Here is a 27,404-nt window from a genome sequence, read left to right as displayed (position 1 = left end):
TGCCCAAATGGGTTGGTAACGGAATTAGGAAGCCGGGGCGCAGGGATTTGAGGCGACAGCCCTAGCACCGCCCTCAGGCGGAGGGTGACGCGACCGGGGCCAGGCTTCCGCTGTGCTTGGTCCTCCTGCTCCAGCCGCCAGGGCGGGGAGACGGCCGCTCCGTCACCTCACGTGACAGCCTCGCGCCCGCGCCGTCGCCGTCGCCTTGGAGACTGGAAGCAGCCGCGCTTCCTTCGCACGCTGCGGGCCCAGGCGCGCCCGCTAGTAACCGCCGCCTCGCGCCGCCAGGGGATGCGGCCCCCGGCGCCATGCTCTGGAGTAAAGGCATCAGCGGGCTCGGCGCTGCCGCCGCCGCCGCCGCCGCGGGGACCGGCCGCCTGCGCCATTGCGGCCCGCGCGGGGACCGGGGTGAGCTCGGGGGTCCCGCGGGCGCCGCAGCCCGGCTGCGGGAGGGGGAGCGGGACTTCCCCGGGCCGGGGGTCACCCGGCGTCGCTCCCTGCCCCCGCCTGGCTCTGCCAGTTACCCCCGTGCGCGCCTGGCGGGAGCGGCGGGCTGGGCCTGGCCTGGGGGCCGGGAGGGCGGGTGCGCGCTGCTCCCCAGGCCCCGCAGCGCTGCGGGCTGGAGGTCTCTGCCCCCGCCTGGGGCGCTCTCCGCGCGCGGGCTGCCCTCCCCCCACCCCGACAGCAGCGGGGGCTTCCGGTCTGCCCAGCGGAGGCGGCCCAGGCCCGGGGCCCGAGCGTGTCCAAAGCCAGAGCAACTGTACAGGCGCCTTGGCCGGCCCCGGTGATGTTGGGACAAGCCGCGTTTAGGAAAAGGGAGCTGGAGGGTCTCAGCTGTTGCTTCACTAGGGTGACCAGCTCTTCCGATTTTATGGGGCTGGTCCTGATATTTTGGGCATTGTCTTATATTGGTGCCAATTACTCCCCACCCCATCCCGATTTTTTTATCGTTGCTATTTGGTCCCCCAATGCTTCACCCCAGACAATGCACCCTCCTGCGGAAATGCTGTTTTCTGCCAGTTGTAGGAATAAACGTTTACTTTTTTTCCCAGTTATTCTTAATCCAGAAAACTAATCCTATTACACTTTAAACACTTCTACAGGAGATTTGAATTGAACATAACTATATATTCTCTACAGTTTGGTGGGAGTTGTTACATATAATAAAATGGGTGTCATCTTTATCACAAGTCAACATCATAACTCTTCAGAAGCCACAGCACTCCAGCCTATCGCCGTTCCCTACAACAATCCCATCTCCTCACACCCCGTTTGAAAAAAACAAACTGCAACAATATTTGCTGTGTGTGTTTTTAAGTTTTGTTTACAATGGTAAATATCTGATTGTGCATAAATATTTTTCAGTTTGAAGGGTCATCAAGTACAGCAGAACCTCAGAGTTAGTAGTTCATTTAACACAGTATTGTACAGTATTTGCTCCCCCTCCTCCCCACTGCCTGATTGCATAGTTCAGTTCCAAATGAGGCGTGTGGTTGACCAGTCAGTTTGTAACTCTGAAGTCCTACTGTACTTCAATAAATACTGCAATGGGAAGTAACTGCTAATGAAGTAAGGGCAGATCTCTGCTTAAAATGCTGCAGCGATGTAACTGTACCAGTACAACGGTGCCACTGTATTACTTCAGTGAAGACACTACTTCACTGAGGGGAGAACTTCTCACATGAGAGTAGTAATTCACCTCTGCAAGAGGCGGTAGTTATGATAACAGGACAAACCCTCATAAACATAGCATGTCTACACCTGGGGTTAGGTGGGAATAACTGCGTTGCTCAGGGAATGTGGGTTTTTCACACTCTTGAGTGACATAGTTACACCAATGTAAACTTATAGTGTAGATCTGGCCTAAGATTGTGAACCTAGGCCACAAAGATACCAAGTACCCTCCGCTCCCACTGACTTGAGTAGGTGCTGATGGCATTATTTAAGCCCTAATCCAACAAATATCTGTGTGTGAGAGTAAGACCTCATTTACACCTAAAATTTAGGTTGATTTAGCTACGTCATTTAGGAGTGTCAAAAATTCACACTGTGTGAGAGATGTAGTTTAACTGACTGAAGCCCCAGTGTAGACACTGCTAGGTTAATGGAGGAATTCTGTCAGCTACTGCATCTTAAGGGGGTGTGCTCTCTGTTGCTGTAGTAAATGTCTACACTGAAGTGGCAGAACAGTTACGCTGCTGTACCACTTGTAATGTGGCTTTATGCATGAGGAGTCCCACTGAGTTCAGCAAGATTACTCACAAGGGTAATACGCTACTAGAAAGTGCTCAGATCCCATGGTGATGGCATACAACTGTATTAAAAAAGTGAACAGAATAGCTGATTGCAAAGTGCTTTACACTCTAACTCCAGAATCCTGAGCATGTTGCAATAATGTGTGTTGGGGGAGATTATTGAATTTTATAGTAGATTAAAGTAATGCCAGTTTTTAGTTATTGGAAGCAAGTAGTGAACTACTTAAAGGAATAAAAGTGTCTTAGTGAATGTACTTTCATATTGACACAGTAACTTGTATGTGTTTTTTGTAGACTTAAGCATCTCTGCGGCATCATCTTTACAAACTCACAGTGTCAAGGGGAAATTTTCCTTATCGGGGAGTAGAAAGCTATTCTTTGACACCCATGCTCTAGTGTGCCTGTTGGAAGAAAATGGTAACTTTTCTGTTACAAATTATTCAAATATGTAGAGTGATCTATAACTTATTTCTGCTGTATCATTTCAGAGTACTAAACTTGTGCAATTATTTCTCTGTCTCACTTAATTTAAAAGTGTCATTCTTAGTGAGATAGCTTTTATAAAGATTGCTTAAAACCTACTGAGATATTTATTCTGCTTTAAAAGGACATTATTAAGATCAAATTTTGACCTTTGTTATTTTGGATTTACATCTGTGTAACTGAGGTCAGAAACTGGCCAGACCTGCTATATAACACTTAATTAACCTTGTAATTGCCCTCCTTTTGTATTTTTTTTAATTCTCATCCATAATATTGTATCATTGCCTTTATTGTGAACCTGCAAATGTTGAAAGTACTTCTTGGGGGATTATTGCTTTGCAAAATGTCTTAGAATGTTGCAACTGTTACAAAAACCAGCAGTACTGAGTTAAATCATAATACACTTCACTTTACATATTGTTACATTTTACAGAGTCTCAAAGACTGGTAGACCTAAAACAGACCAGCTAGCTTTGTTCTGATTTATTGGATTGTGCATACCTTTTACATTTTTCTGAACAAGTAGGGCACTAAAATCAGGTTACTGAAGAGCAAGGTTATAACTTCCAATAACATGATTGTTCACAAAAAACTAAGCAGGCATGAGAGAGAGAATATGACATTCCCATCTATATCCACATCTGTTTTAATAAATAAAATACCAGCATCCTATATTGTTGTTGAGGGATAGTGGTGAACAGTAGAAGCTGCCATTTAGCTATACTACAGTTGTCATTTTATGGTGGAGAAACCTTGGATGTTCATGTGTTTTAAATTTAATTAATTGAACAGTAACACTGTGTTCTGTTATTAGTTCTGAATGGAGGGAGGAATGTTTGTAGCCTCTGCCATGGCCATAATTTATTAAAAATCTTTGTGAATAGTATTTGAAAGAGACATCTCTGAAAAAATGGTTCTGGCATAATTTTTCTCTGTTTTGCTGTATTTTGTTTTGCTTAGGGTTCACTACTCAGCAATCAGAGATCATTGTATCCGCGTTAGTGAAAATTATGAACACCAACATGGATGTGATTTACAAGGACATGGTCACCAAAGTACAGCAGGTGAGATACAAGAAGGCGTTGGATTTAAAGAAAACCAAAATTTAATGTTTCTACTAGTAAAACATAACTTGGTGTTTAAGGAATGACTGTGCTTCAAATTGTACCTTACATTTTCAACAGCAAAGAAATTTGGGGTTAAATATACAATGTAAGCATCCCTATATATATTCTGGGTGTTTTCAAACTGGATACTTGATTTATATTTAGTTTTGAGGCCTGATTCTCCCCTTGCTTCTTCAATTTTTAGTCAAATCCTGTAAATACAGTACACCCTTGCTATAATAAACATATTGGGATCCAAGCCATTTGTTCATTATAGCCAGGGGTTTGTTATAGCAAAAGAGTGCTCGTGAGGGTGGGGAGGCTGACAGCTCCTCCAGCCCTGCAGCTGCAGCAGACCTCGAAGTGGAATCCAGGGTCCAGCTTCATTATAGCTGAAGGTTCATTATTATGAAGGGTGTTATAGCGAGGATGTACTATAGTAACTGCTGTATAGGTAGTGTAGTTTAATAGGTAGTCAGCTTAAAAAAAAAAGTTGTTTTGTGTGGTTCTGGCACCCTGTCTTAGTACCGGCCTTGGTACCGGAGCTATACCATGCTCTCTGGGTTTCAAGCCCTACCATTCTTATCATGAGGCAGTGCCTAATAGTAACCCTCATCCCAACTCCCTTAAGTGCTTGGGGGAGGCTCACATGAGTGACCAGTGTGCCATTTGCAAGGGCTTTAAGCCCCATTCTAAAAAAGGCAGGGCAACCAGACTAAAACATTTGCTGCTCGAATTGGCACTATGTCCTCCATCTGAGCTATCTATCTTGGTCCAAGTACCAAGCACCTTGGTATTGGCCAGTAGCACACCTCTGGCACTACCAGTACCAAGACGCAGCTTGGTGTTGCTAATACTGAGGAAGAGGCATTGGAAATCAGACTGTGTGTCAGGTTCACTGGAAGATGTGAAGAGGTTGAGTTCTTCTAAAGACACAGGAGTGTGTTCAAGGAGGAACCACTCCCCAGAGAATGCCTTTTAACGGGAATTTACTGACTCCAGAGCCTAGTATTGGCCTGTTAAGTCCAGCTCCCAAAGTACCTTCATTGGCATCTCCTCGCACCACAGTACCGCAGAGTGTGCCACCTATTCTGAGGCATTTGAGGCTGCAAGAGAGTTGCTAAATCTCTCAGTGCTATCATCATAATCAGTTCAAGAGACTCACCTGGCACCAGTGCCTTAACCTCTGCATCAGGCAATTCCATTGGGTTCAACCATCAAAGTATCAATTAAAGGGGTACTAGCTAGGGGAAAGCTATAGATGATCTTCTCTGCTCCCCTTTCTTCAGACTCTGAACCTTCTTCACTAGTACCAATGAGAGTGGCACTGCCATGGTCACAAGAAGAGGCTTCTCCTTCATCAGACTCTGAAGTGGGATCCTGTGTAGTCCAACCTAGCCAGTCCCACCATCAGGAGTATGTCACCTGCCCAACGTGAGTTCAGCCTTAGTTCCAGAAAGGGATTAATAGAAGGGTCTCTTGGGCTACGGACAGTTGGGGGCTGGAGCCATAGCAGTGGCCCTTCTGGAGTCTGTGGTGCTTCCTCCCTCATTCCAGAGCGTTTCTACAGCCACCTTAGCAGGCTCCACCTACTGGTCAATGGGTGCATAAGTGCCAAAAGCACCCTATTGTCAGTACTGAGTCTTGCTCCAAACAGATTCGGGATCCCTCTCATGACCAGCCCCAATACTGCTGGCATCTGCTTCTTGGTCTCCTGATGAGGCAGTTGTGGTGGAGCCTATTTATCTGCCTTCTGATTATTTTAAGACCCATCAGGAATTGTTGAGGATGGCTATGGACTTAAACATCCACACAGAGGAGGCCTGGGAAAAATCACATAAGCTATTGAATATTTTGACATCAGCATCTCCGACCAGAATAGTCTCATTTACAGGGAGAACTGTCTTAGAGCCTACCAAGGTCCTCTGGCAGACCCCAGCTTCCCTGCCTCTGACTGCAGAAAGAACAAAGAGGAGGTACTGTGTTCCCTCTCAGGGGGTTCAAGCACCTGTGTAATCATCCCCCTCCAGATTCCCTCGTTGTGGCAGCAGCCAATGAGAAAGAGAGACAGACAGGACACAAGGCAACAACCCCCAAAAATTGAGGAGAAGAAGCTGGACTTGGGAGGAAGCTTTATTCCACAGGAGGATTACAGCTTCATATTGCAAACCAGCAAGCTTTGCTGGGGTGCTACAATTTCATCCTGTGGGATATAGTTTCAGAGTTTCAAAGACAAGCTCCCAGACAAGGTGAAACAGGAGTTCCAGTGTTTGATAGAGGAGGGCAGGTTGGTTGCCAGAATGGCTCTGCAGGCAGGTCTTGATGCAGCAGATTATGCAGCTTGCAGCATGGCCTCTGCTATCATCATGAGGCACTCATCTCCTGGTTACACTCTTCTGGCCTCCCTCCAGAAGGACAACAGACAATCCAGGAATTATATTTTGAAGGGCCGTAGCACTTCTCACAAAAGACAGACAAGACTCTCTGCATACTCTCAAAGGCTCTAGATCAGGGGTCCCCAGCGTAGTGCCCGCGGACACCATGGCGGGCACCATGGTGCCCGCCGGGGCATCTATGTGTGCCCGCCTACTGGCCACCGGACAAGCAGCTGCCGAAATCCTGCCGAGAAGTGGCAACGTGAAGAAGCGTTCCCGCCTAAATCCTGCCAAATTTCGTGATAACACTCCTTAATGGCGGCATTTCGGTGGCAACGCCTCTTGACGTTGCCACTTCATGGCGGCATTTTGGTGGCTGCTTGTCTTGCTAAATGGGAGAGGTTTTCCATCTGGTTGAAGCTGAAAGAGGTCTCCCCTATTCTTGCTTAGTCCAGCCTATGCTGAATAGATTGTTTGTAGCTGAAATATCAAGGATTGGCAGTTAGCTCAATCACATTACATCTAGTGGCGGGATCAAAATTCCACCATCGTGTGGATAACCACTCCCTTTTTTCCAACCCGATGACTATAAGATTTTTAAAGGGTTTGGACAGACTGTTTATTCAAGTACAGAACCCTGGAGCCTGAATGGCTTATAGAAGCTAGCTCATCTCTAGCCTTTGGTCACAAGGGTGACTCAATAGCATAAGAAAGTTTCTTCTAGTAAATTATATGAATGTCTGAGAGCAAGGAATTTTTGTGTTCTAATTATGGCTCTGATGCTGACTTTCTCTGTGGCCTTGTTCATGTCATATAGCCTCTCTTCCTTAGCATCCTCATATATAGCATGGGGAAAAATATTTACCTCCATTACTACCTGGATGGGGTAAAGACTAATGTTAGTACAGTTATAGAAAAATGCCTACAATTACAGAGAGAACTGGCGAGGATGAAAGATAGGGTAAAACAAGTGGGAGCAGGCACCTTTCTCCACTTTTTGTGTTCTCTGTCCTGTTTGCTGTCCTCAGTGAAATTGAAAATATGTATGAGATAATACTGCTTATTTAAAATAAACACAGGGAAGACATCAGGATTTAGGCATTGTTTAATATTTCACTTAGATTAAACTTTGAAGTAATACTGCTATTGACATGTCTTCATAACCAGAGCCAGTTGATGGTCATCATTAGCTGTAACAATTCAAAAAAAGAAAAACACAAGATATCATTGCTTTGTATTGGTGTGACTAATGGACCTGTTGAGCACTCCTGAGTAGTTATGGCACCTAAATTGCATTCTCTGGAGTGTTGAAGTAAGCATTCTTGAAACGGATATCTTGAATTTGGCTGCACCAGGAAAGAACATTTTACTGAAGTGCTGTCTTTATATGCTGTTCTGTGCATATTTTTTTTATTGTAAGAGGAAAAGAGCAGTTTGTCACAAGATCTTATTCGTATTCTAGGTTAAGTACATGCCTACAATAAAATGCCCTCTTATTTGACTTGGTACAGTATGTAGTATTACATGTATTCATAAGTCAGCAGACATTACGGCTGGCAGGTGCAATATGACTGATACGGTCTGAATGCACTTCTTTCCCCATATCCTCTCCAGCTCTTTGCATCACTGGAGCCACTAGTTGCTTTAATGTTACAACACTACACATACAGCTGCAGCAGGAAGAGAAAGAAAAGCTGAAAATGTGAAGAGAGGAACTACCAGTGATATTACAATTCCACCAACCTGTAGATGTTTCAGAAAATAGCTAGTGTTTTGTACTAGCTCTAAAATTTAGCTAGCTTCTGAGCTTAAATTAGCCATCTTATGTTATCACATTCATTTAAAAAAGTGTATTCCATATCCAGGATGAAAATTGGTCAGTATAAGATGTCTGGATCGCAAGTCTCAATTAAGTGACACAGACACTAAAATAATAGCGTTTTAAATATTATGTTTGTATAGAAGTGAGAACTTTTTTAGGATGTTGCAATTATTATGGTATGAGCTGAATTTTTCTTTCTTCTTTCAAAGGAAATCACTCTTCAGCAAATAATGTCTCATATTGGTGGTGTGAAAAAGGATATGATTATTTTAGAAAAGAGTGAATTTTCAGCACTCCGAGCTGAAAATGAGGTAAAAAACACATATGCAAACTACAGTAGCACTGTTTTTTGTATACCACATAGAGAAGTGGTTCTCAATTTTTTCCATACAATGACTTCATGTTACAACAGAAAAAAGCTTTGAGATGCCCCTCTCAATTTGCCATAAAGTAAGGGAAGGTGGTCATGAGCCCAGGTTGAGAACACATATCTTAGAGGAAAGCCATGCATCAAACTTTGTTGTTGTGTTTTAAAACTTCTCTGTGTTGGGAGGAGGGGAGGGAAAGCCAAGAGTAGAGGAATCATAGTATCAAGTGTGGAGAGTTGCTTGCAGAGCTCCTAGTAACCTGAAGAAGTAGTAATATAATATAATTAATCATTTACAGCATTAAAAAATTTGATCCAGTAGTAGTTATACAATCCGTAGTTGAATCCATGTCTTATAAGATTTTTAGGCTCCTTTGGGGACAGAATTAAAACACTCCTGGCATATGTCAGATATCCATTGCTCCTCTTCCTAGAAGCTGAGCATATCCTTTTGCTGTATAGGGACCCTGTCAGTCAGCCCAAAGGAGTGAAATTAGTCTGCTGAAGAGGAGGAATCTTTACCATCTGGTTGGCAGATGCGGTTTAACAAATTTACAGCGAGCAAAAAGATGTTGAAAGAAACCTTGTAGAGCATGGTAGGTTAACAATTCTGCCAAAGGTCACAATTAAAGGAAACAAAATAGAAGATGTTCTGTTGGCTGTTGAGAAGGGAAGAATTGTTTATCCTTAATCTCATATATTTAGAGGTGAATGAGTAAGGAAAAAATAATGGAACTGTTAACTTAAGGTGTTTCTGAACTGTGTTTTAACATACATAAATTGGAAACACAATTTATTAGGGCTGTTGATTAATCGCAGTTAACTCACGCAATTAACTCAAAAATCATTCATGATTGATTGCCGTTTTAATTGCACTGTTAAACAATAGAATACCAATTGAAATGTATTAAATATTTTGGACGTTTTTCTACACTTTCATATATATTGTATTCTGTGTTGTAGTTGAAATCAGTGTACATTATTTTTTATTACAAATATTTGCACTGTCAAAATTATAAACAAAAGAAATTATATTTTCCAATTCACCTCATACAAGTACTGTAGTGCAATCTCTTTATCGTGGAAGTGCAACTTACAAATGTTGAGCTTTTTGTTATATAACTGCACTCAAAAACAAAACAATGTAAAACATCAGAGCCTACGAGTCCACTCAGTCCTACTTTTGTTCAACCAATCGCTAAGCCAAACAAGTTTGTTTACATTTACAGGAGATAATGCTGCCCTCTTTTTGTTTACAATATCACCTGAAAGTGAGAACAGGCGTTCTCACGGCACTGTTGTAGCCAGCATCGCAAGATATTTACATGCCAGATGCACTAAAGTTTCATATATCCCTTCATGCTTCAACTACCATTCCAGGGGGCATTTGACCATGCTGATGACAAGTTCTGCTCGATAACAATCCAAAGCGGTGCGGACTGATGCATGTTTATTTTTATTATCTGAGTCAGGTGCCACCAGCAGAAGGTTGATTTTCTGTTTTGGTGATTTGAGTTCTGTAGTTTTTGCATCAGAGTGTTGCTCCTTTTAAGACTTCTGAAAGCATGCTCTGCACCTCGTCCCTCTCAGATTTTGGAAGGCACTCAGATTCTTAAACCTTGGTTCGAGTGCTGTAGTTATCTTTAGAAATCTCACATTGGTACCTTCTTTCCATTTTGTGACATCTGCAGTGAAAGCGTTCTTAAAATGAACAACGTGTGCTGGGTCATCATGCAAGACTGCTATAACATGAAATATATGGCAGAATGCGCGTAAAACAGAGCAGGGCATATACAGTTCTCCCCCCAAGGAGTTAAGTCACAAATTTAATTAACGCATTATTTTTTTTACGAGTGTCATCAGCATGGAAGCATGTCCTCTGGAATGCTGGCTGAAGCATAAAGGGGCATATGAATGTTTCGCAGTAGTAGTAGTAAATACCTTGGAATTCTCGCTACAACAGTGCCATGAGAGTGCCTATTCTCACTTTCTGGTGACATTGGAAACAAGTGGGCACCATTATCTCCTGCAAATGTAAACAAACTTTTGTCTGAGCGATTCTCTGAACAAAAAGTAGGACTGAGTGGACTTGCAGGCTCTAAAATTTTACATTGAGTGAGCACTGTATACTTTATATTCTGTGTTGTAATTGAAATCAATCTATTTGAAAATGTAGAACGCAGCCAAAACTATTTAAATAAACGGTATTCTATTATTGTTTAACAGTGCAGTTAATCACAATTAATTTTTTTAATTGCTTGACAGCCCTTACCATTTATTAAAATGGAACCCTTAAAAAACAATTCTGGAGTGTTAATAGCAGAAAGAAGCTGTAGATACACCTGCTTCTAAAAAAAGTGTTTTTGCAGAAATAACTAATTGATACTATAAACTGTCTCACATTTTGCTGGGACTAGACAATCTATAAAATGAAAAGGAAATTAGAAATATTCATAGTTTATTGATCATTAGTACAATGCTAGTAGCTGTAATGCAGATTCACCAGTACTCTTAGGACTTTTATTTATATGTTGTTTTTTTTTAAGAAAATAAAACTTGAACTCTATCTGCTAAAGAAGCAAGTAATGGTAAGATACATTGTTTATATTATTACTTAGATGCAATATGACTATAATGAACATGAAGAATTTAGAGAGCCATTTTAAATATCTGTCTTGTTCACTTTTAAAAGGTTTTTACTATTAAAGTGCTTAGTTGTTGTGCTGCAGGTACCCTGTATGGGGGACTGAAATCTCCAAAGGCAGCTTCATGTATGTATTCTTAGTGGTACCTGAAATTATTAAAACCTAAAAATATGTTTTTAATCGGATTTATTTTTTACTCTCTTAGCTGTTTTCCTTTATTTGCATTTAATTGATTGAATTAAGCAAATGTCAGTTTCAGTTCCATGGTTAAGACTGAATTGAGTTCTGTTCTTAAGGCCACTTTGTTACCTATGAAAATGCATGGCATCATCCCCAAATTTACAGCATTTACTCTTTGGGCACAGAATTGATTTTCTGAGAATCTGCAAGTAAATTGGTTTATTTGAGTTAATTTTAATTTAAAAATTGGTTCTTTATGAAATTTAACCCCATGTGCCAGACCATGCTTTTATCCAAATAATTGTAATAACAGAAAAATGAATACTCTCTCCAAACTTCCCATATAATTAAATTTTACTGAAGTTGAGTATACAGACTACATGAAAAGGGTTTTTTTGGTTTGTTTTTTAAGAGTTAATGGTCATTTTAGTTCTGTTCTTCTTAACTGACAGCTGCTGCTGCTTCAGAAGATGCTATGAAAATTTGTCTCCTTCAGAGAATTTCATTACTAACTGGCCTCTTTTAAAATGATTGCTGTCTCCAATTTTCAATGGGTGTGAAGCTATGGGATGCCCTTAATTAAAAAAAAAAAAAGTCCTTTTTTAAAATGGACACCACTTCCCATTGTTCCCAGTGTTAATGAAGCCGGACTGCCCTTAGGAAAAATGGTTGCCCCTGAGGACAGTCTCAGGGTTCCTATTCACCACTCTGCCCTACTTTGCTCCTCTCAGCTGGAGAGAGGACACACTCTTCCACTCCCAGGTTGCTGATCTAATGCTTCTCCACTAAACCATCAAGCTGTTGACATATCTAGGCTTAGGGTATGGCTACACTTGTAGCTGTACAGCGCTGCCGCGGACGCGCTCCCACGGCAGTGCTTTGAAGTGTGAGTGTGGTCGCGGTGCCAGTGCTGGGAGAGAGCTCTCCCAGCGCTGCAGGTACTCCACCTCCCCGTGGGGATTAGCTTACAGCGCTGGGAGCCCTGGGGCACTGTTTACACTGGCGCTTTACAGCGCTGTAACTTGCTGCACTCGGGGGTGTTTTTTCACACCCCTGAGTGACAAAGTTGCAGTGCTGTAAAGCGCCAGTGTAGCCAAGGCCTTAGTAACTGTGATATCTTGTAATTATTGCCTTCATCACCCCATCCCCTTCCTGTTGACTTGATTTCCATAATATTACATCATGACTAAAATAAGGCTCATATTGTATATTTGTATTGTGCACTTTTGAACACTCTAAAATATAGTTTTAAATACTTCTAATTAATCCCTATTTTTTAGACTAGATATATTATAATTAGTTGCATTTGATATTTATTTCCTTTTACATAGATGTTAATATCTCTATCCAAAATAATTCTTCCTAAAACTGGTACTTTTCATTAGTAGGTTTTATAGAGGTTTGAGGTCAACACTGTTTGTTTTTACATAAAATTCAATTATTCAGTTACATTTTTCCTTAGTCATGTAATGAAAATTTACTCTGGGTAACAGTCAAGGTTAAAATAATTTTTGTTCTTATATAAAACACAGAAATTTACACAGTATGTGAGATACGATTTTCTTTTAACAAACCTAACTTAAAATTTCATAATTAAGAATTGATAATTGTAAAATATCTGTCACTAATTTTAAAGTTATTTAGCAGAATTAAAAATTACTAAAGCAGAAATCAGTGTAAGTGGTGTTCATGCTAAGATAATTAAACAGGTTTTTTTATTAGCTTAATATAGTGACTTGTGAAAAAAAATGCTTGCATGTCTCTAATACATAGAATTTCTTGAAATATTCATCAGTCTTCACATTTATCCTATGCACTAGTCTGGTTAGCAGCTTGCTCTATGGCCCACAGTCTGGAGACTGGAATTCCTCTGGGAAGTAGCAGTAAAATGGTAGCTGTCATTGGGAAGCAGCAGAACCATTTACTGCTATTGTGCGAGTAAAACAGTGACAAGTAGCTCTATAAAGTTTTAGAAATATAATGTCTGTTATATAACTTCCAGTAAATATTCTTAGTTTATCTGTAGTTTTCTTTTAAGCTCAACAGTTATTAGAGAGATGACCATTACTAGTGTCCTCTTTGCAAGCATATTTTTATATGCTGCCTTGAATGGATTAGAGCAGTAGCATGTCTCTATGGGACATCAAAACTTTACACATACCCAGACCTGGCCTCCAAACGTCTAAGTTTGTCATACCTGGGACACAAGAAGTGTTCTCAGCTTCTTTGGATGGACATATTACATTGTCCTGGATCTGCTATGTCAGTGTTTTAGTCTCAAAAGCAGCTGCTAGTTGTCCTAGCTTTCAGGAATCCTGTTCACCCCAGAGGTCATGAGTATCTTTCATTGATTGAAGGGGCAAAATAGGTCCCCACATACTGTGAAACTGATGCAGCCTATCAGGAAAAAAGTCCTTTTATTGAGGTTTGCAGTAGGAAGGCACAATAAATTTGTTCCATTACTTAGCTTATGAATTGAACAAGGAAAATGTTTTTTTGTTTTTTTTTTAATTTCCTGATATATTTTGCATATTTTTTCTCTAGGATGAAGTTACCAAAGTTCGTGCAGATAACAAATTAGGCTTCAATCTGGAGAAGAGCAGAGTAAAAGAACTGGTATGTTTTATGGATTTCTTCTAGAAGTATGTAAAACATGAATACCATTTGAAATTGTTTGGTCAAGAATGTAATTTTCATGATTGTCAATGAAGTCTTGTGGCCAGAAGCTAGTGTGAACCATGATTATTCATCTTAATAGTGCTGTAGTATAATGCGACACCATTCGCTTTTAATATTTTATCATATTTTGACATTATTTCCTCATTAATCTGGATATTAAAAACAATGGGTTTTTTCTAAATTATCTAGTCAAATTAAGTTTAAATGCTTTGTTAAATTACCTAAATTGAAAGCTTATCCTTGCCCCAATAGGGGACCAATTACATTGTAGCCAGTATGTCAGCCAACAGTTGGATTGAAGTGATCTTCACACTGTCTAGTCCTAAATGGTATGGATCCAGTCACTTCTGACTTTCAAGTGATTGGTAGAACTGAAAATCTTTATGATCTTAAACTGGAGTAATAAAGGTTATAATAAATTGGCAGGGTTTTTTTCCCTCTTTTAGAGTATTATATGTAACTCTGTTTTAAGCTCCTGTAAATGCCATTACCAAAATGTATTTCAGCAAATCAAAGGAAATTATATTGCCTAACTTGAGTAGTCTTTTTTGAATGACATTTTTCTACAGATTTTATTTTCCCTAGTCCCTAGTCATCACATTTAACATTTATATTTCATAGACGTGTAGTGAGGGAATAATATTGACCATTACTCTGGGCAGTTAGCTTTGTTTTCTTTAGATACTGCTAATCTTTATTCTTTCAAAACTGGTAGATGTGCCCTTGAAAGTGATTACTCATAATGGTTGTCAAACGAGCTATCCTGGGTTGGGTCAATGACTTAATACTGTGGGTAGCCCTCTGTGTTGCCCCATGAGAGGATTGGACTGAAGAACAAATTGAAGCCTTCAGACTTTTGAACTTGTAGAGTTTTCAGATGTTGCAAAAATAATGCTTTGCACTATTGTAGCACCTTTCCTCTGAAGCTCTTAACTACTTAAATAGCAAACCTCACAATATCTCTGAGTAGGTAAGCATTATTGTATGCATTTTACGGATCAGTTAACTTAGGCACAAAGTGTTTGTGATGTGTCCAAGATGACCGGAATAGAGCCCAGCAATCTGGACTCTGTCTCTTGCACAAAGCACTAGACTACATTGCTTTTCTAGATGAAACCCTCAACCTTTATGTGAAGAAGTAGACAACTGTAAACTACAGTCATGTACTCCACTGCAGTCTGTTATACAGGGCATTGTATCTTTCAAGGAGACTGCTTGCTAGCTAGCTAATTGTTGTCAGCAGACATCATGCATGGGCAGAATTCTGGCATAGAATGGGGAAAGAGGCAGGTGAATGGAGAACATGATGCTACATATAAAATAAGGTTTATTTGTACATAATAAGAAAGAGGAGAACCCAAAATAAAGGGCTGGGTGAAAGTTCTGCGGCCTCTCTTCAACCTGTGCTTATGTCTAGATGTTGTTTCTTCTGCATTAGTGAAAGCATTATTGGCATATGCACTTGGACACAGGTGAGACCTTTACTTGAATGCCCAGAGTCCTATAAAAGCTGTAGGAAAAAATAAAGCACACTTACCTAGGAAGATACCTGAGGTAACTTAAATTAGTAAAGGCTTAGCCAGTGGCTTTACTCATAAAATATTTTCAAAGCATGGTAAGTTAATATTCTATCAGTGTGTGGTTTAAAAATATAAATATATACACAGTACTTGTATTACAGTTATTTATCCGGTTTCAACTTCTGCATTTAAAGGCAAGGTAGGAAAGTTTCTCTAGTGATACGGTAGGAAGCAGAAAGGCATTACTGAGGTTATGACATTGCAATGGCTAGTCAAAATGTTTCCTGCTGCTGCATCCAAGAATCCAGTTTGGGAAGAGGAGAGGCTGACTGAAATGTGGGGCATAAGCCCACACAAAGAAGTTCGGAGGGACAGTCACAAATATAACCAGAAAGACTCAGAGTTGAATGGGCAAACTAAGGCTGCTGAGAAATGAGCAAAGGGGGAGCTTTTCATTGCTCTGAGCCTAGGACTAGGGCAGAGGTTCCCCAATTTTTTGCTGGCACGATCCCATTTTAATGAAGTATTTCCTGCCAGGACCCCAGACAGCATGGAGGATGCCATTTTGTAGAGAAAAAGTGTGTCCTCTGCACAGTATGACCTCACATGCACAGTATGTTCGAGATCACCTTGCATGGACAACACCATTTTTCTCTACAAAAAAGCATTCTCCGCACAGCGTGACCTCGTATGTATGGTGCATGCAAGGTCATGCTGTGCAGAGCAAAACGGCACCCTCCATGTAGTAGGGATCACCGGAATCTCACCTGCTGATGGTGTGTTCCATTTGGAGCCACAACCCACAGTTTGGGAACCGCTGGTACTAGGGCATATGCCAGGAACATTCTGGCAGTTTGCTTTACCTGCTCTTACCACACAAGAAAATACCTCGGGTCTGCATAACGAAAGAGGTGGAGCCATGAGTATTGTAGAATAGAATGATCTTTTCTCTTTCATGTAATTGAATTGGAGATCCTGGCAATTTATATAAAACTAGTTCAAATGAATCTTACAGCTTGCTTAAATTTACTATAGTATTCAACATATTTATAGACATCACAGGAGTGATGTCTTTAGTTAAGATTGCCCAACACATTGTAAGACTCTGTTTCGATGGTAACCCTGCCAAACTAACCATTTGGGCTGAATTTTTCCATACTGGGTGTCTGCCTCAGGGTGAACTTCCTCCCCCTCCCATAGCCCTCCTTTTAAAAAATAGGATCAGCGGTTTCTGAGGACAAAATTAGGGGAAAATACAGTGTTTTGCCCTGTTAACAAATGCTTATAAGACTTTTTAAGATGTTGTAGTGCCTCCGTGTTTTGAAGCAGGGACTTGAAATTTGGCAAAGGGGTGGTCTTTGTGTCAAGCATGCTGGTCCCATGAAAAAAAAAATGGGGAATGCTCTAGTCCAGTGCTGCAGAGACTGAGAACTTTCCTTGCAAATGTTGCTCCAGGATACTGTGGCAGCAGAACTGAGAGCAGGGAGACTCTCTCCCCTGTGCTCTGTGTACCCCCTGCTGGTACCCAGGCAGTGAGGAGGAGGAGCAGCCTGATTTAGACTGCAGAGGGCTAAAGAATGGGGAAGAGATAAAGGAAAAGAGGGGTTGCAGGAGCCAGAGGGTGGGGAGAAGGACGGCTAGGAGGACAGTATCCGTGGAGGAAAGAGTGAGAGATAAGAGCCAGGAGTCAGAGTTGAATAGGAGCAGAGGGAGTATTAGGGGAGGCACGTGGGGAGCACAAGCTGGGAAATGTGGGTGTAGATGGAGGGGGAGAGGCAGGAACCAGAGGGGGGAATTGGATGGGACAGGCGGGGGTGGGATGTATAGGAGGCTGAGGCAGAGGGTGGGTAGAAGATGGGGTGGGGAGAGACAATAAGAGGATGGTGGGAAGAAGCTGAGGGATGTGAAGGAGCAGAGAATGAGGAGGTCAAGAGCCAAGAAGAGAATGAGTAAGGGTGGTGGAGGCATTAGGAGGAGCAGGGCTTGTAAGGCAGGGGTCCCCAACCTTTTCAGGACCAGGGACCGGTCGGGAGCGCTCGTCCCGCGGCTCAGCTGGACCGCCCGCAGGCGTGCCTGCGGGAGGTCCACCGGCTCCGGTTGAGCTGCCGCAGGCATGACTGCGGACGGTTCGCTGGTCGCGCGGCTCAGCTGGACCGCCCGCAGGCACGCCTGCGGCAGCTCAACCGGAGCCGGTGGACCTCCCGCAGGCGTGCCGGCGGGCGGTCCAGCTGAGCCGCGCGACCAGCGAACTGTCCGCAGTCATGCCAGCGGGAGGGCCACCGGAGCCCCGGGAGCAGCGGACCTCCCGCAGGCATGACTGCGGAGGGAGCGCTCGTCCCGCGGCTCGGGTAGACCTCCCGCAGGCGTCCACTGGGTCGGTTCGCGGCCCAGTTTCTAAGAGGCCGCGGACCGGTACCGGGCCGCGGACCGGGGGTTGGGGACCCCTGTTGTAAGGGACAAGGGCTGGAGGATAGACATAGGTTTGAGGGGGGACAGGGGAAGAACCACTGCAGCAGACTCCCTTCCGGAACCAAGAATTCTCTTGCCAGCAAATATCTGTAAAACTCCTGGATAAAGTTTGTGCACCACCTGCCTCTAGTGCTGATCAACATAGTAGTAGGCTGTTATCTTCTGCTACCAGTTACTCCATTAGCCCAGCACTTGCTGCTTAGCAAATTAGTCCACATTATGGATTTTTTTCTATTACTTTTTAAAATTCTAGGAAATGCCATAAAAACGTTAAAAGAATATCATTGTTATTGGACCTGTACTTTTCACTTTTATGGATTGTTACTCAACCACTGAAAACACATATCAAATCTAAGGGCCACCTCCCTGCCAACTTTTAGTTTTCTGTCCCCCATCTACTTAGGTGCTAGAACTGTTACAAGTTGTTGACTTCTTTACTGCTGAAAGTGTGCATTTCCCTGTCTTTATTCTTTTTTAAAATATCTGAATAATTTCAAACAAACAACAACAAAACTTTGAACAGAGGCCAGACCTGGAAAATTCCATCCAAAAAAGTTGAAAAATATAAACTACTAAAAAGGGGCCATTAGAATAGAAGTTCTAGCAACCTTAAATATAGCTAACACTACTAAAATATGTATTGTGCATAATTTCACTCTTAAATTATGGAATCATTTTAACTGTAATTGTTCTTTTGAGCATGGCACCAGGTAGTGGTGATCAGCTATTACTTACTATTGTAATGTTCAATCTCTTGTCATGATAGTTTGTAACTTTGGTTGAAAAACATTGCACTTTTAAATTAGGTTCTGGTGTAGATAATCTGCCTTTTTATCACTTGTTTACAAAGAAATATTGAGTGAAGATGTTTGTGGTATTTTTCTCCCCCTCTCCGTTCACCAGAGTCTCTCCTAACTTGAATGATACTGATGTGTTTCAGGTATTGCAAGCATGCAGTAATCTTTTTCTTTGCAACATGTGATATTCCCCCCCATCCTCCATTTTATATGATCTGTTAGTTCAATCAAAGACACAGATAGAACTCAAGAACATTATGTGGATTTGTGATGCATCTTTCTGGTTTCATAAACCACTTAATGGATTACCACCAGACATAAACATAGTATATTTGACAAATCTAATCATTTTTAATAGTGTTAATTACAAATTAAAAGAAGGGATACCCATCTTTTCTTTCACTGTCACTCCAAAATTTCAAGTGGGGAACAAATCTAATCTTGATTAAACAACTATATATGACAGTTAAATCTGCTTTTATTTTTTTAAACTTCGTACTGGGCGGGGGAGGGAGGAGGGTGTGAGGAAAAGTGGCTAAAATCTAACCTTGTCCTCTTTAAGCCATGCATAAGTGAACACAGCAGAATATTTAAATCTAGCCTCAGTTATGGAGCGTGTGTGTGTTTAAATGCAGATCTGCAATCCTTTCCCATTGCCAATCAGCAAACATATTGCCATAATTAAAGGGCAGTTTCTGGTAGAAGATCTGCTGCCCTTATAACTCTGAGATTTACTGAAACATTTGGCTTAAACTCTGTTTTCTTCCAAAGAGCAACATCTGTTCTACAATGGTAACTCTAAATATTGTTGGCAAACACAGAAGAATTCCAGCTTACGAATTATAACAATGATGTTGGAAACTAAGCAAAAGTACTAATGTGAAGCTGGGAAGAAATTCAGAAGAGAAAGAATAATGCTTTTTTTGTTTCCTTTTTTCCTTCAGTATTCAATTAATGAAAAAAAACTGCTGGAAATAAGGACAGAAATAGTGGCAATGGTAAGAATTTAGAATTTAAGAATGGATTGTTGAATGATATAATAAGGCTTATTGTATTTGTGTATTTGGAGGGAGGGATAGCTCAGTGGTTTGAGCCCTGGCCTGCTAAACCCAGGGTTGTGAGTTCAATCCTTGAGGAGGCCACTTAGGGATCTGGGGCAAAAATTGGTCCTGCTAGTGAAGGCAGGGGGCTGGACTCGATGACCTTTCAAGGTCCCTTCCAGTTCTAGGAGATTGGTATATCTCCAATTATTACCTTATTACCTATTACCTTTGTACTGTAAGCCGGCACAAACATCTTTAACATGAGTAGTATTTAAATGTCCATATATCAGGTATCCTAAATGTACAAAACTCAGTTTTTAGCTAGTTTTAAATAGTTTGTTGTGTACTTGTATATAGTACTATGACATTACTACACAGGTAACTGAAATATAATGCTGTACATACATGAATACTCCTGGGGGAATTCTGTACCAAAAAATTAAAAATTCTGCGCACAATATTGTAAAATTCTGCGTATTTTATTTGTCAAAATAACACTACATAATCATTCCAGTTTCAATTATTTTGTAATTTATTTCAAAATACCTGTCAGCAACTATGTCTGTAACAATACAGGCACAAAAAAATTCCCCCAGGAGTAGAGAATTAAAGAAACCCGTATGACAACTCAGTTCCTGTTTCTCTGCCCCTTTTCTCCAGAGCCCACCTGTGTGCACCTCCCCCCCAAGCGCAGACACTCACACATACTCCCTACCCCCCCAGAGCCCAGGCATAGGGCACCCCCCAGCCCAGATACCCACACCCCTTACCCCCCAGAGATCCAGAGAGAGAAACTGCCCAATACTGGGTCCCAAGCTAGTGTGGAATTTCCTGCACACCGCCTCCTTCCTTCAGGGCATGCTGAGAACAGGAGCTGCTGGGTACCCTCCAGCTCCCTCCCCTTCCCCCGGTAGTGTCTTCTATTTGTGAACTGGGCTCTGCTGGGTCCAGTACCCCCTAGTGGCAGCCAGCAGCTCTGCAGCCCATTTCTGTGGGAGGAAAAGGAAATTCTGCGCATAATATTAATTACTGTGAGAATTTTGCATCACGCAGTGGAGCAGAATTTCCCCAGGAATACATGATGCACATGAAAGCAAAGCTCACATGGAGTTTTATGTTCTCAAAACCCTGAACATATATAAATATTCAATTCAATTATCTTTTATATGGTTTGAGTTATTTTGAGAACTTTTGTGTGTGACATTGCCTCTATCATGGAAGCTGCTTGAAACTGCTAGGTTTTTCTACCCTTTCTAAATCTGAGCCCAACAAAAGGATCCTCTCTAGCCTCTTTGCTACCCCCTCCATATGCAATTTGTCTGTTGGCATCCTCAACAGGTATAACTAGTCAACTGCATTAATGTGACTCCCCAGTCTTCTGCTTCTGTACTCAGAAGCAGAGATTTCCTCAGCTCTCTGATCATTCCTTTCCTCAGGAGTTTTTTGCTATCTTTTCCCAGTGTGGTTTGTGTTGGCAGAGAGACTCTTTGGGAGAGCCCCTTGAGGAAGGTAGGGGACTCCAAGCCTCAGCTGTAGAGTGGTACCCAGCCAGCTATATCAAATGGCTCTTGTTCAGATGGTCACTTCTTTGCACTGTCAGCCTGCTCTTGTCAATCTTCAACCTCTCTGTGTACAGAACTCATTTCAGGATGGAGATTTAAAGATCTGGCATAAGAAATCTTGGGAATTATTTCTTATATTTCATAGATCTCAAGAATAATAACATTCCAAAACATTCCTGCCACTAATGGTTCCTATATTTTACATTCAGGAATAACAATTATCATATTCAAGCAGTGTACTTTAATCTGATGCCCAGCCCTGGAGTGTTCACAAAGTTAATGATTTTTCTGCTATTCTGAGATAAGAGGACATCCAGTTCTACCACTTTCTGGATAAGCTGCTAGCAAAGGTGCAATCATATGAGCTTGCCATGTTCACCAAATCATCCAGTTCCTAGAACATAATTGATGCATAGTGAATCCTCAGAAGAGCTCCCTTACCTCACCTTATGAATTCCAAACCAACCTGGGTCTTTTGGTACTGTCAGAGGAGAAATTTGACATAATACAAGCTGCAATTTCTCAGCACATTAATGCATTCAGCTGATCCATATGATCAAAGGCCTGTGAGGAAGGGAAAAGTACCTTGAGTACTCTAACTTTCATCTCCTTCAGAACTTCCCAATCAGGCGTGGAGGTACCTGGTTCAGGATATGGACCATGTGTTGATAATCCCTTCAGATGTCCAGTCCCTTCAGTAGTGATAACAAGGACACAGCTTTGGCAGATGCACCAGTAGTGTGCATGGCAACCAACACCAACTTTTGGGAAGGAGAGCTTAGATTGGACATGAGTCATGGCAAGTGATCTTCCCAGGAATCCCAGCTCAGCATCAACTTCCTGGAGCTGTGGGAAGCAGGAAATTCAGTAGTCAGCTTCCTCCCAAGAGGCCTTCTGGGAACTGCAACTATTCGCTTGGAAGGTGACAACAGAACTACTGGACTCATATCAACTACCAAGATGGACCAGAAAGTGAAAGTCTAAAAAGAGAGGCCAGAAAATTCTTCCATAATTGGAGCACCTGGGTCTGCCCAACAAAGCTATGTACATCTGTGGCAAGCCCAACAGTCATGTTGATTTGCTTAGTTGTCTTAAGCGAATGGTAGAACAGTGGGAGCTAACCAAACAAAAACTTGATCAGATTATATCAAGGTGGTTCTTTCCATGGTGGAGATGTTTACAAACCAAACCAACAAGAATAGTGAGATTCTGCTCCTAGCATTAGCTCCCACAGGCCTGGAGAATGGACACCATCTAATTTCCCTGATTAAGCTTCCAGGGGCATGCCTTTTCTCCTTAGAAACAAGCTGATCAGAAAGATCAGCTAGGATCAAGCCTCAATAAAGCCAGATCATCCCTTACTAGTCCAGGCACGTTTGTTTTCCCAGACTGGTACATATTCAGTATGTCCACCATTCATGTATATTGCCAGTTTTTCAGCACCTTGTTTATCTGCACCTCTTCAAGTTGTGATACAAATCACCAACAGCAAAGAAGGGAATGCTGATGTTGCATCCTTAACTATAATCTAGTGCTGGGAAGGAAGTGGACAGATGAGTGAGATAAAAATGGGGCCAGATTATATATTTATTCTGGCAAAACTCTCATTTTACTTTTTTGGAAATTTGTTTAAGGATTGTAGGATCAGGCACAAAAGCTGTAGGTCAAGTATAGTCAGCATGATTTTTTAAGGTAACCCTGTGAACAGGGTTTTATGATGGACTCTACAGCTAATTGTAAATTTGATATGAAGTCACCATTGTAATAAATCCATCAGGAAATATGTTTTATAGGCTTTTTTAAAAAACACTACAACAGAGCAATAAGTTTTATATTTGTGTTCACCTAAATGTGGTGGTATGAATTTTCAGTACTGTAAGGGAAACCTCTGGCTTCTTAAGAAATATAACATTATGTAATACTTCTTAAAGGGAGGAGTATAACTACAGAAGCCTCCTGAGAGAGGCTTATTTTTAGTTTTTAATACATTGTTAAAGTACTGAATCTGCAAGAGTGAAGGGAGAGCCAAAAAAAGTAATTCAGAAAGGAAACAGATTTAGGTTTATTTAGTTTTAGTTTAAGTTCAATTGTGTTCAAATAACTTAATACTCTGCTTTGTTTCTAGCATGCACAACAAGACCGAGCTCTAACTCAAACAGATAGGAAAATAGACACAGAAGTTGCAGGACTGAAAACCATGTTGGAATCACACAAACTTGATAATATTAAATACTTAGCAGGTAAGGAATTCTGACAAATATATGCACTCATGTTAGAGTTGTGTTCAACTCTCTTATTAAAGGCCCTGATTCAGCAAGGGACTTAAGCACATTGAGTAGACTTTTTGACTTCAGTGGGATTATTTGTGTGCTTAAAGTTAGGCACATGCTTACTCGTTGAATTGTGCTTAAATTTATTTACATTAAAAGAGAAATGGTCTGATTGCCTGTCAAGAGTGGTTACGTAACGGAATGTAACGGAAAACTGTCCATTAATTGGAACAGTTCAGCTTGTACGATTAATGTCCTGTGCTGAAGTACTGTTTTTCAGCTTTGGGGCATTTGTATGTAAAGAACACTTTCATAGACATGTAAGGCTGGAAGGGACCTTCAGAGGTCATCAGATCCAGCCCCCTGCACAGAGATAGGACCAAATAACATAAACCATCCCTGAAGATGTTTGTCCAACCTATTCTTGAAAACTTCCAGTGATGGGGATTCCACAAGCTCCTTTGGAAGCCTATTCCAGAGCTTAACTCCCCTTATAGTTAGCAAAATTTTCCTAATAGCTAACCTAAATCTCCCTTGCTGCAGCTTAAGCCCATGACTTCTTTTCCTATCTTCAGTGGACATGGAGAACAATTGATCACTGTCCTCTTTACAATAGCCCTTAACATATTTGAAGACTGTTATCAATTCACCCTTCAGTCTTCTTTTCTCAAAACTAAACATGCCTAGTTTTTTTAACCTTTCCTCATAGGTCAGGTTTTCTAAACCTTTTATCATTTTTGTTGCTCTCCTTTTGACACTCCAATTTATACACCTATTTCCTAAAGCCTAGCATCCAGATTGGACACAGGACTCCAGTTGAGGCCTCACCAGTGCTGACCAGAGTGGGACATTTATTTCCCACATCTTACATACAGTATTCCTGTTAATATACCCCAGGATGATGTTAGCCTTTTTTTCACAATTGCATTACATTGTTGACTCGTATTCAATTTGTGAACCTCTGTTACCTCCAGATCCTTTTCAACAGTGCTACCATCTAGTCAATTCTGTAGTTGTGCATTTGATTGCACTTCCTAAGTGAAGTACTTTATATTTGTCTTTATTGAATTTCATCTTGTTGATTTCAGAACAATTCTCTAATTTGTCAGGGTTATTTTGAATTCTAGTCCTGTCCTCCAACGTGATTGCAACCTGATTAAGGGAATAGAACAGCTTCCATATGAGGAGAGATTAAAAAGACTGGGACTGTTCATGTTGGAAAAGAAACAACTAAGAGGGAAAAGGGGGATATGATAGACGTCTATAAAATCATGAATGGTGTGGAGAAAATAAATAAGGAAGTATTATTTACCCCTTCACATAACAGAACAAGGGGGTTACCCAATGAAATTAATAGGCAGCACAGTTAAAACAAAGAAAAGGAATTACTACTTCACACAACACACATTGCCAAAACTGTAACTGGGTTCAAAAAAGAATTAGATAAGTTAATTGAGGATAGGTCCATCAGTGGCTATTAACCAAGATGGTCAGGCATGCATCCTCATACTCTGGATGTTACTAAGCCTCTGACGGCCGGAAGCTGAAACTGGACCACAGGGGATGGATCACTTGATATTTGCCCTGTTCTGTTAATTCCCTTTGAAGCATCTGGCATTGGCCACTGTCTGAAGACAGGATACTGGACTAGATGAACCATTGGTCTGACCCAGTATGGCCGTTCTTACGTTTGTGTGATCACTTAGCATTGCGTAACTGCTCTTATTAAAAACAAAGGTAAAACACTCTTTACTTTTTGGAGGGTGACTGTGAGAAGGAGATGAGGGCTCACAAAGACAGAATGGCAAACTTGTTAAAGGATAAACTTTTCAACAAATTAAATTGATCATATCTATTCTTTATAAGTGAGATTTAAAAAAACGATAGCATTTGCAAGATATTGAACTTTGCTACTAATGTTTCATATTATCTTTATTTCCTCATTTCGTAACCATAACTTGCCATGTTGATCTTACTTATTTGGAATGGTAAGCAGTAGGATTTTTCAATATTACTGATAGCTTTCCAGCCCATTTTTCCTTCACTCCCTCTTTCCTTCCTTTCTTCTCTTTTTTGTCATTTTGTGGTCACATCCCTATTGAAGTTGTGTTTGTACTCTGGAGATGAATAGCTTGTTTTCTTAAATTTAAAAAAAAAGAATATAGCCATAACTTGTAAAAATTCATTGTATTTGCAATTAACTGTTGGAATACTGCTTCCTGAGGGAGTGATACAAGAACTAGCAATGTATTCTCACCTTTTCTCATTTTCACACTAACTCTTGTGTTTTCTTTCAGGTTCAGTATTTACATGTCTTACTGTAGCACTGGGATTTTATCGTCTGTGGATATAATAAAGCATCTGTTTAAAAGAACTTGTGCCTCTCTTGCCTTATGAAAATCAAGGATGTTTTCTCCAGGCTTCAAGAATTCAGTATTCACTTTAAAGCGAGTCGATACTATTTTATTTATAGTTATTTTTTAAAATAATCTATATTGAAAATGTAACCAAAATGTGCCTGGGAATAAATATAGGGAGAAGATTACCTCTGGTACAAACCAGGCATAGTCGACACAGCTCTGCCAAGTCCCCTCAATCTTGACCGGCAACATCCTTTTCCTATTGTAATTTTAGAGCCTACGTTAAGCAGACTGCACGTTATACCAAATGGTGTAGTGACTGTGTGATGTGTCAAAGAATCCACTAGGAATTATATGCCAGACTCTGCCAAGATATGCATGTGCAATAGCAGTTATATGTATCAGAACAGAATTTGGTCATACATTTAAAATCTCCAAATGTATTTAATTAGTGATCTTATGGAAATTTTGGACCTAGCCTTTGGAGTGAAACACTACTGGATTAATGCACAGCCCACACACTTCCTCTTTGTTAATAAAATGTATTCATATATTGTAAAGAAATATTTTTTCTATCTGTTATACTAATTTTTACAGTGTTGTTTGCATCATGGTTTGTTTTCCAAGTTGCCGTCCAAACAAACAATTATGTTTCATGAAAAAGTGTTGTGTAACGAAACAGTGTCTCTAAGACCTCTTTGTTTTTTTACGTAGCATTTTAAGAACTCACATTTAGGACACACAAGGTTCTGAAACTCATTGCACATGCTAATTGTAAATTTTGTACTAAAGCTGGAATAGATGTTTGAAGAGCAGTAAGATCTAATAGCTGATATTAATCTCTTCTGCAAGCCTATATAGAGATACAAACTGCTCTCTGTCACTGCTTGATTGATAGAAGAGAACTGCTTCTTTTACTCTTGAGGTGAGAATTAAAGCTGATTAGTTCTCTTCTAGGGAGGAAAGAGCAATTGGCTATCACTTACTAGAGTGACAGCCTTAGGGCTGTGATCACTAAGGGAATGTCTACACTAGCCATTTCCCCAAAAGTTTCCCACTGGTTCTACAAATGGTACAGCTCCTCTACTGGTAGCAATGGTAGGAGCACTAATGTAGACTATCCACTGTTTAATCCTGCACAGAGCAAGGCCATATGGAATGGTAGTTACAATATCAATGCCTTCTCTACATTAATGCTTCCACTAATGGTAGCAATAAGGGGAAATTATAGGGAAATGGGGTTAATGTGTCCAGGGTCAACTACCAAATAGAGCTGCCAGGTCCAATCACTCTCATTAACCTAGGGTCCTGTCTCTCTGCTTAGCTTCTCTTTTTGTTTTTTCCCTTTCTTTGGGCTGATGATAAAGGCTGGCAGGGTACCATACCAGTTTTGCTCCCTGCTTTGTTTATTGAAGTCCTGGCAGGCTGGCTAACTTGTGTATATATACCCCAGTAGCCATTGAACTTCCTT

The 27,404-nt window shown here is 41.0% G+C and overlaps 1 protein-coding gene across 3 annotated transcripts; it reads left to right on the top strand.

The window, feature by feature from the left end:
* On the top strand, positions 1-27,147 carry MCUR1 (mitochondrial calcium uniporter regulator 1). 3 transcript variants are annotated; one of them, XM_045006055.1, is made up of 9 exons: positions 7-408; positions 2,550-2,672; positions 3,699-3,802; positions 8,251-8,352; positions 10,955-10,996; positions 13,778-13,849; positions 19,643-19,696; positions 23,429-23,543; positions 25,871-27,147. In XM_045006055.1, the coding sequence occupies exons 1-9, from the start codon at positions 309-311 to the stop codon at positions 25,924-25,926; spliced, it is 768 nt and encodes a 255-aa protein (XP_044861990.1). In that variant the 5' UTR covers positions 7-308; the 3' UTR covers positions 25,927-27,147. The 3 variants fall into 3 exon arrangements, with proteins under 3 accessions (XP_044861992.1, XP_044861991.1, XP_044861990.1); XM_045006057.1 differs by lacking the exon at positions 19,643-19,696 and having other exon boundaries at positions 1-408; XM_045006056.1 differs by lacking the exon at positions 10,955-10,996 and having other exon boundaries at positions 5-408.
* Positions 27,148-27,404: the final 257 nt, after the last annotated feature.

This window comes from Mauremys mutica, chromosome 2 (genome assembly GCF_020497125.1).
Source record: "Mauremys mutica isolate MM-2020 ecotype Southern chromosome 2, ASM2049712v1, whole genome shotgun sequence".
NCBI classification, from domain to species: domain Eukaryota; kingdom Metazoa; phylum Chordata; order Testudines; family Geoemydidae; genus Mauremys; species Mauremys mutica.
This window is presented reverse-complemented; position numbering and strand designations above follow the sequence as displayed.

What these genes read in the sequence shown, in the direction of transcription:
- MCUR1 (XM_045006055.1), top strand. Translation starts at nt 309, where the DNA reads ATGCTCTGGAGTAAAGGCATCAGCGGGCTCGGCGCTGCCGCCGCCGCC. An exon ending in CACTCCGAGCTGAAAATGAG is followed by an intron (nt 8,353 to 10,954) that starts GTAAAAAACACA and finishes TTTTTTTTTAAG; the next exon opens with AAAATAAAACTTGAACTCTA. An exon ending in GGACAGAAATAGTGGCAATG is followed by an intron (nt 19,697 to 23,428) that starts GTAAGAATTTAG and finishes CTTTGTTTCTAG; the next exon opens with CATGCACAACAAGACCGAGC.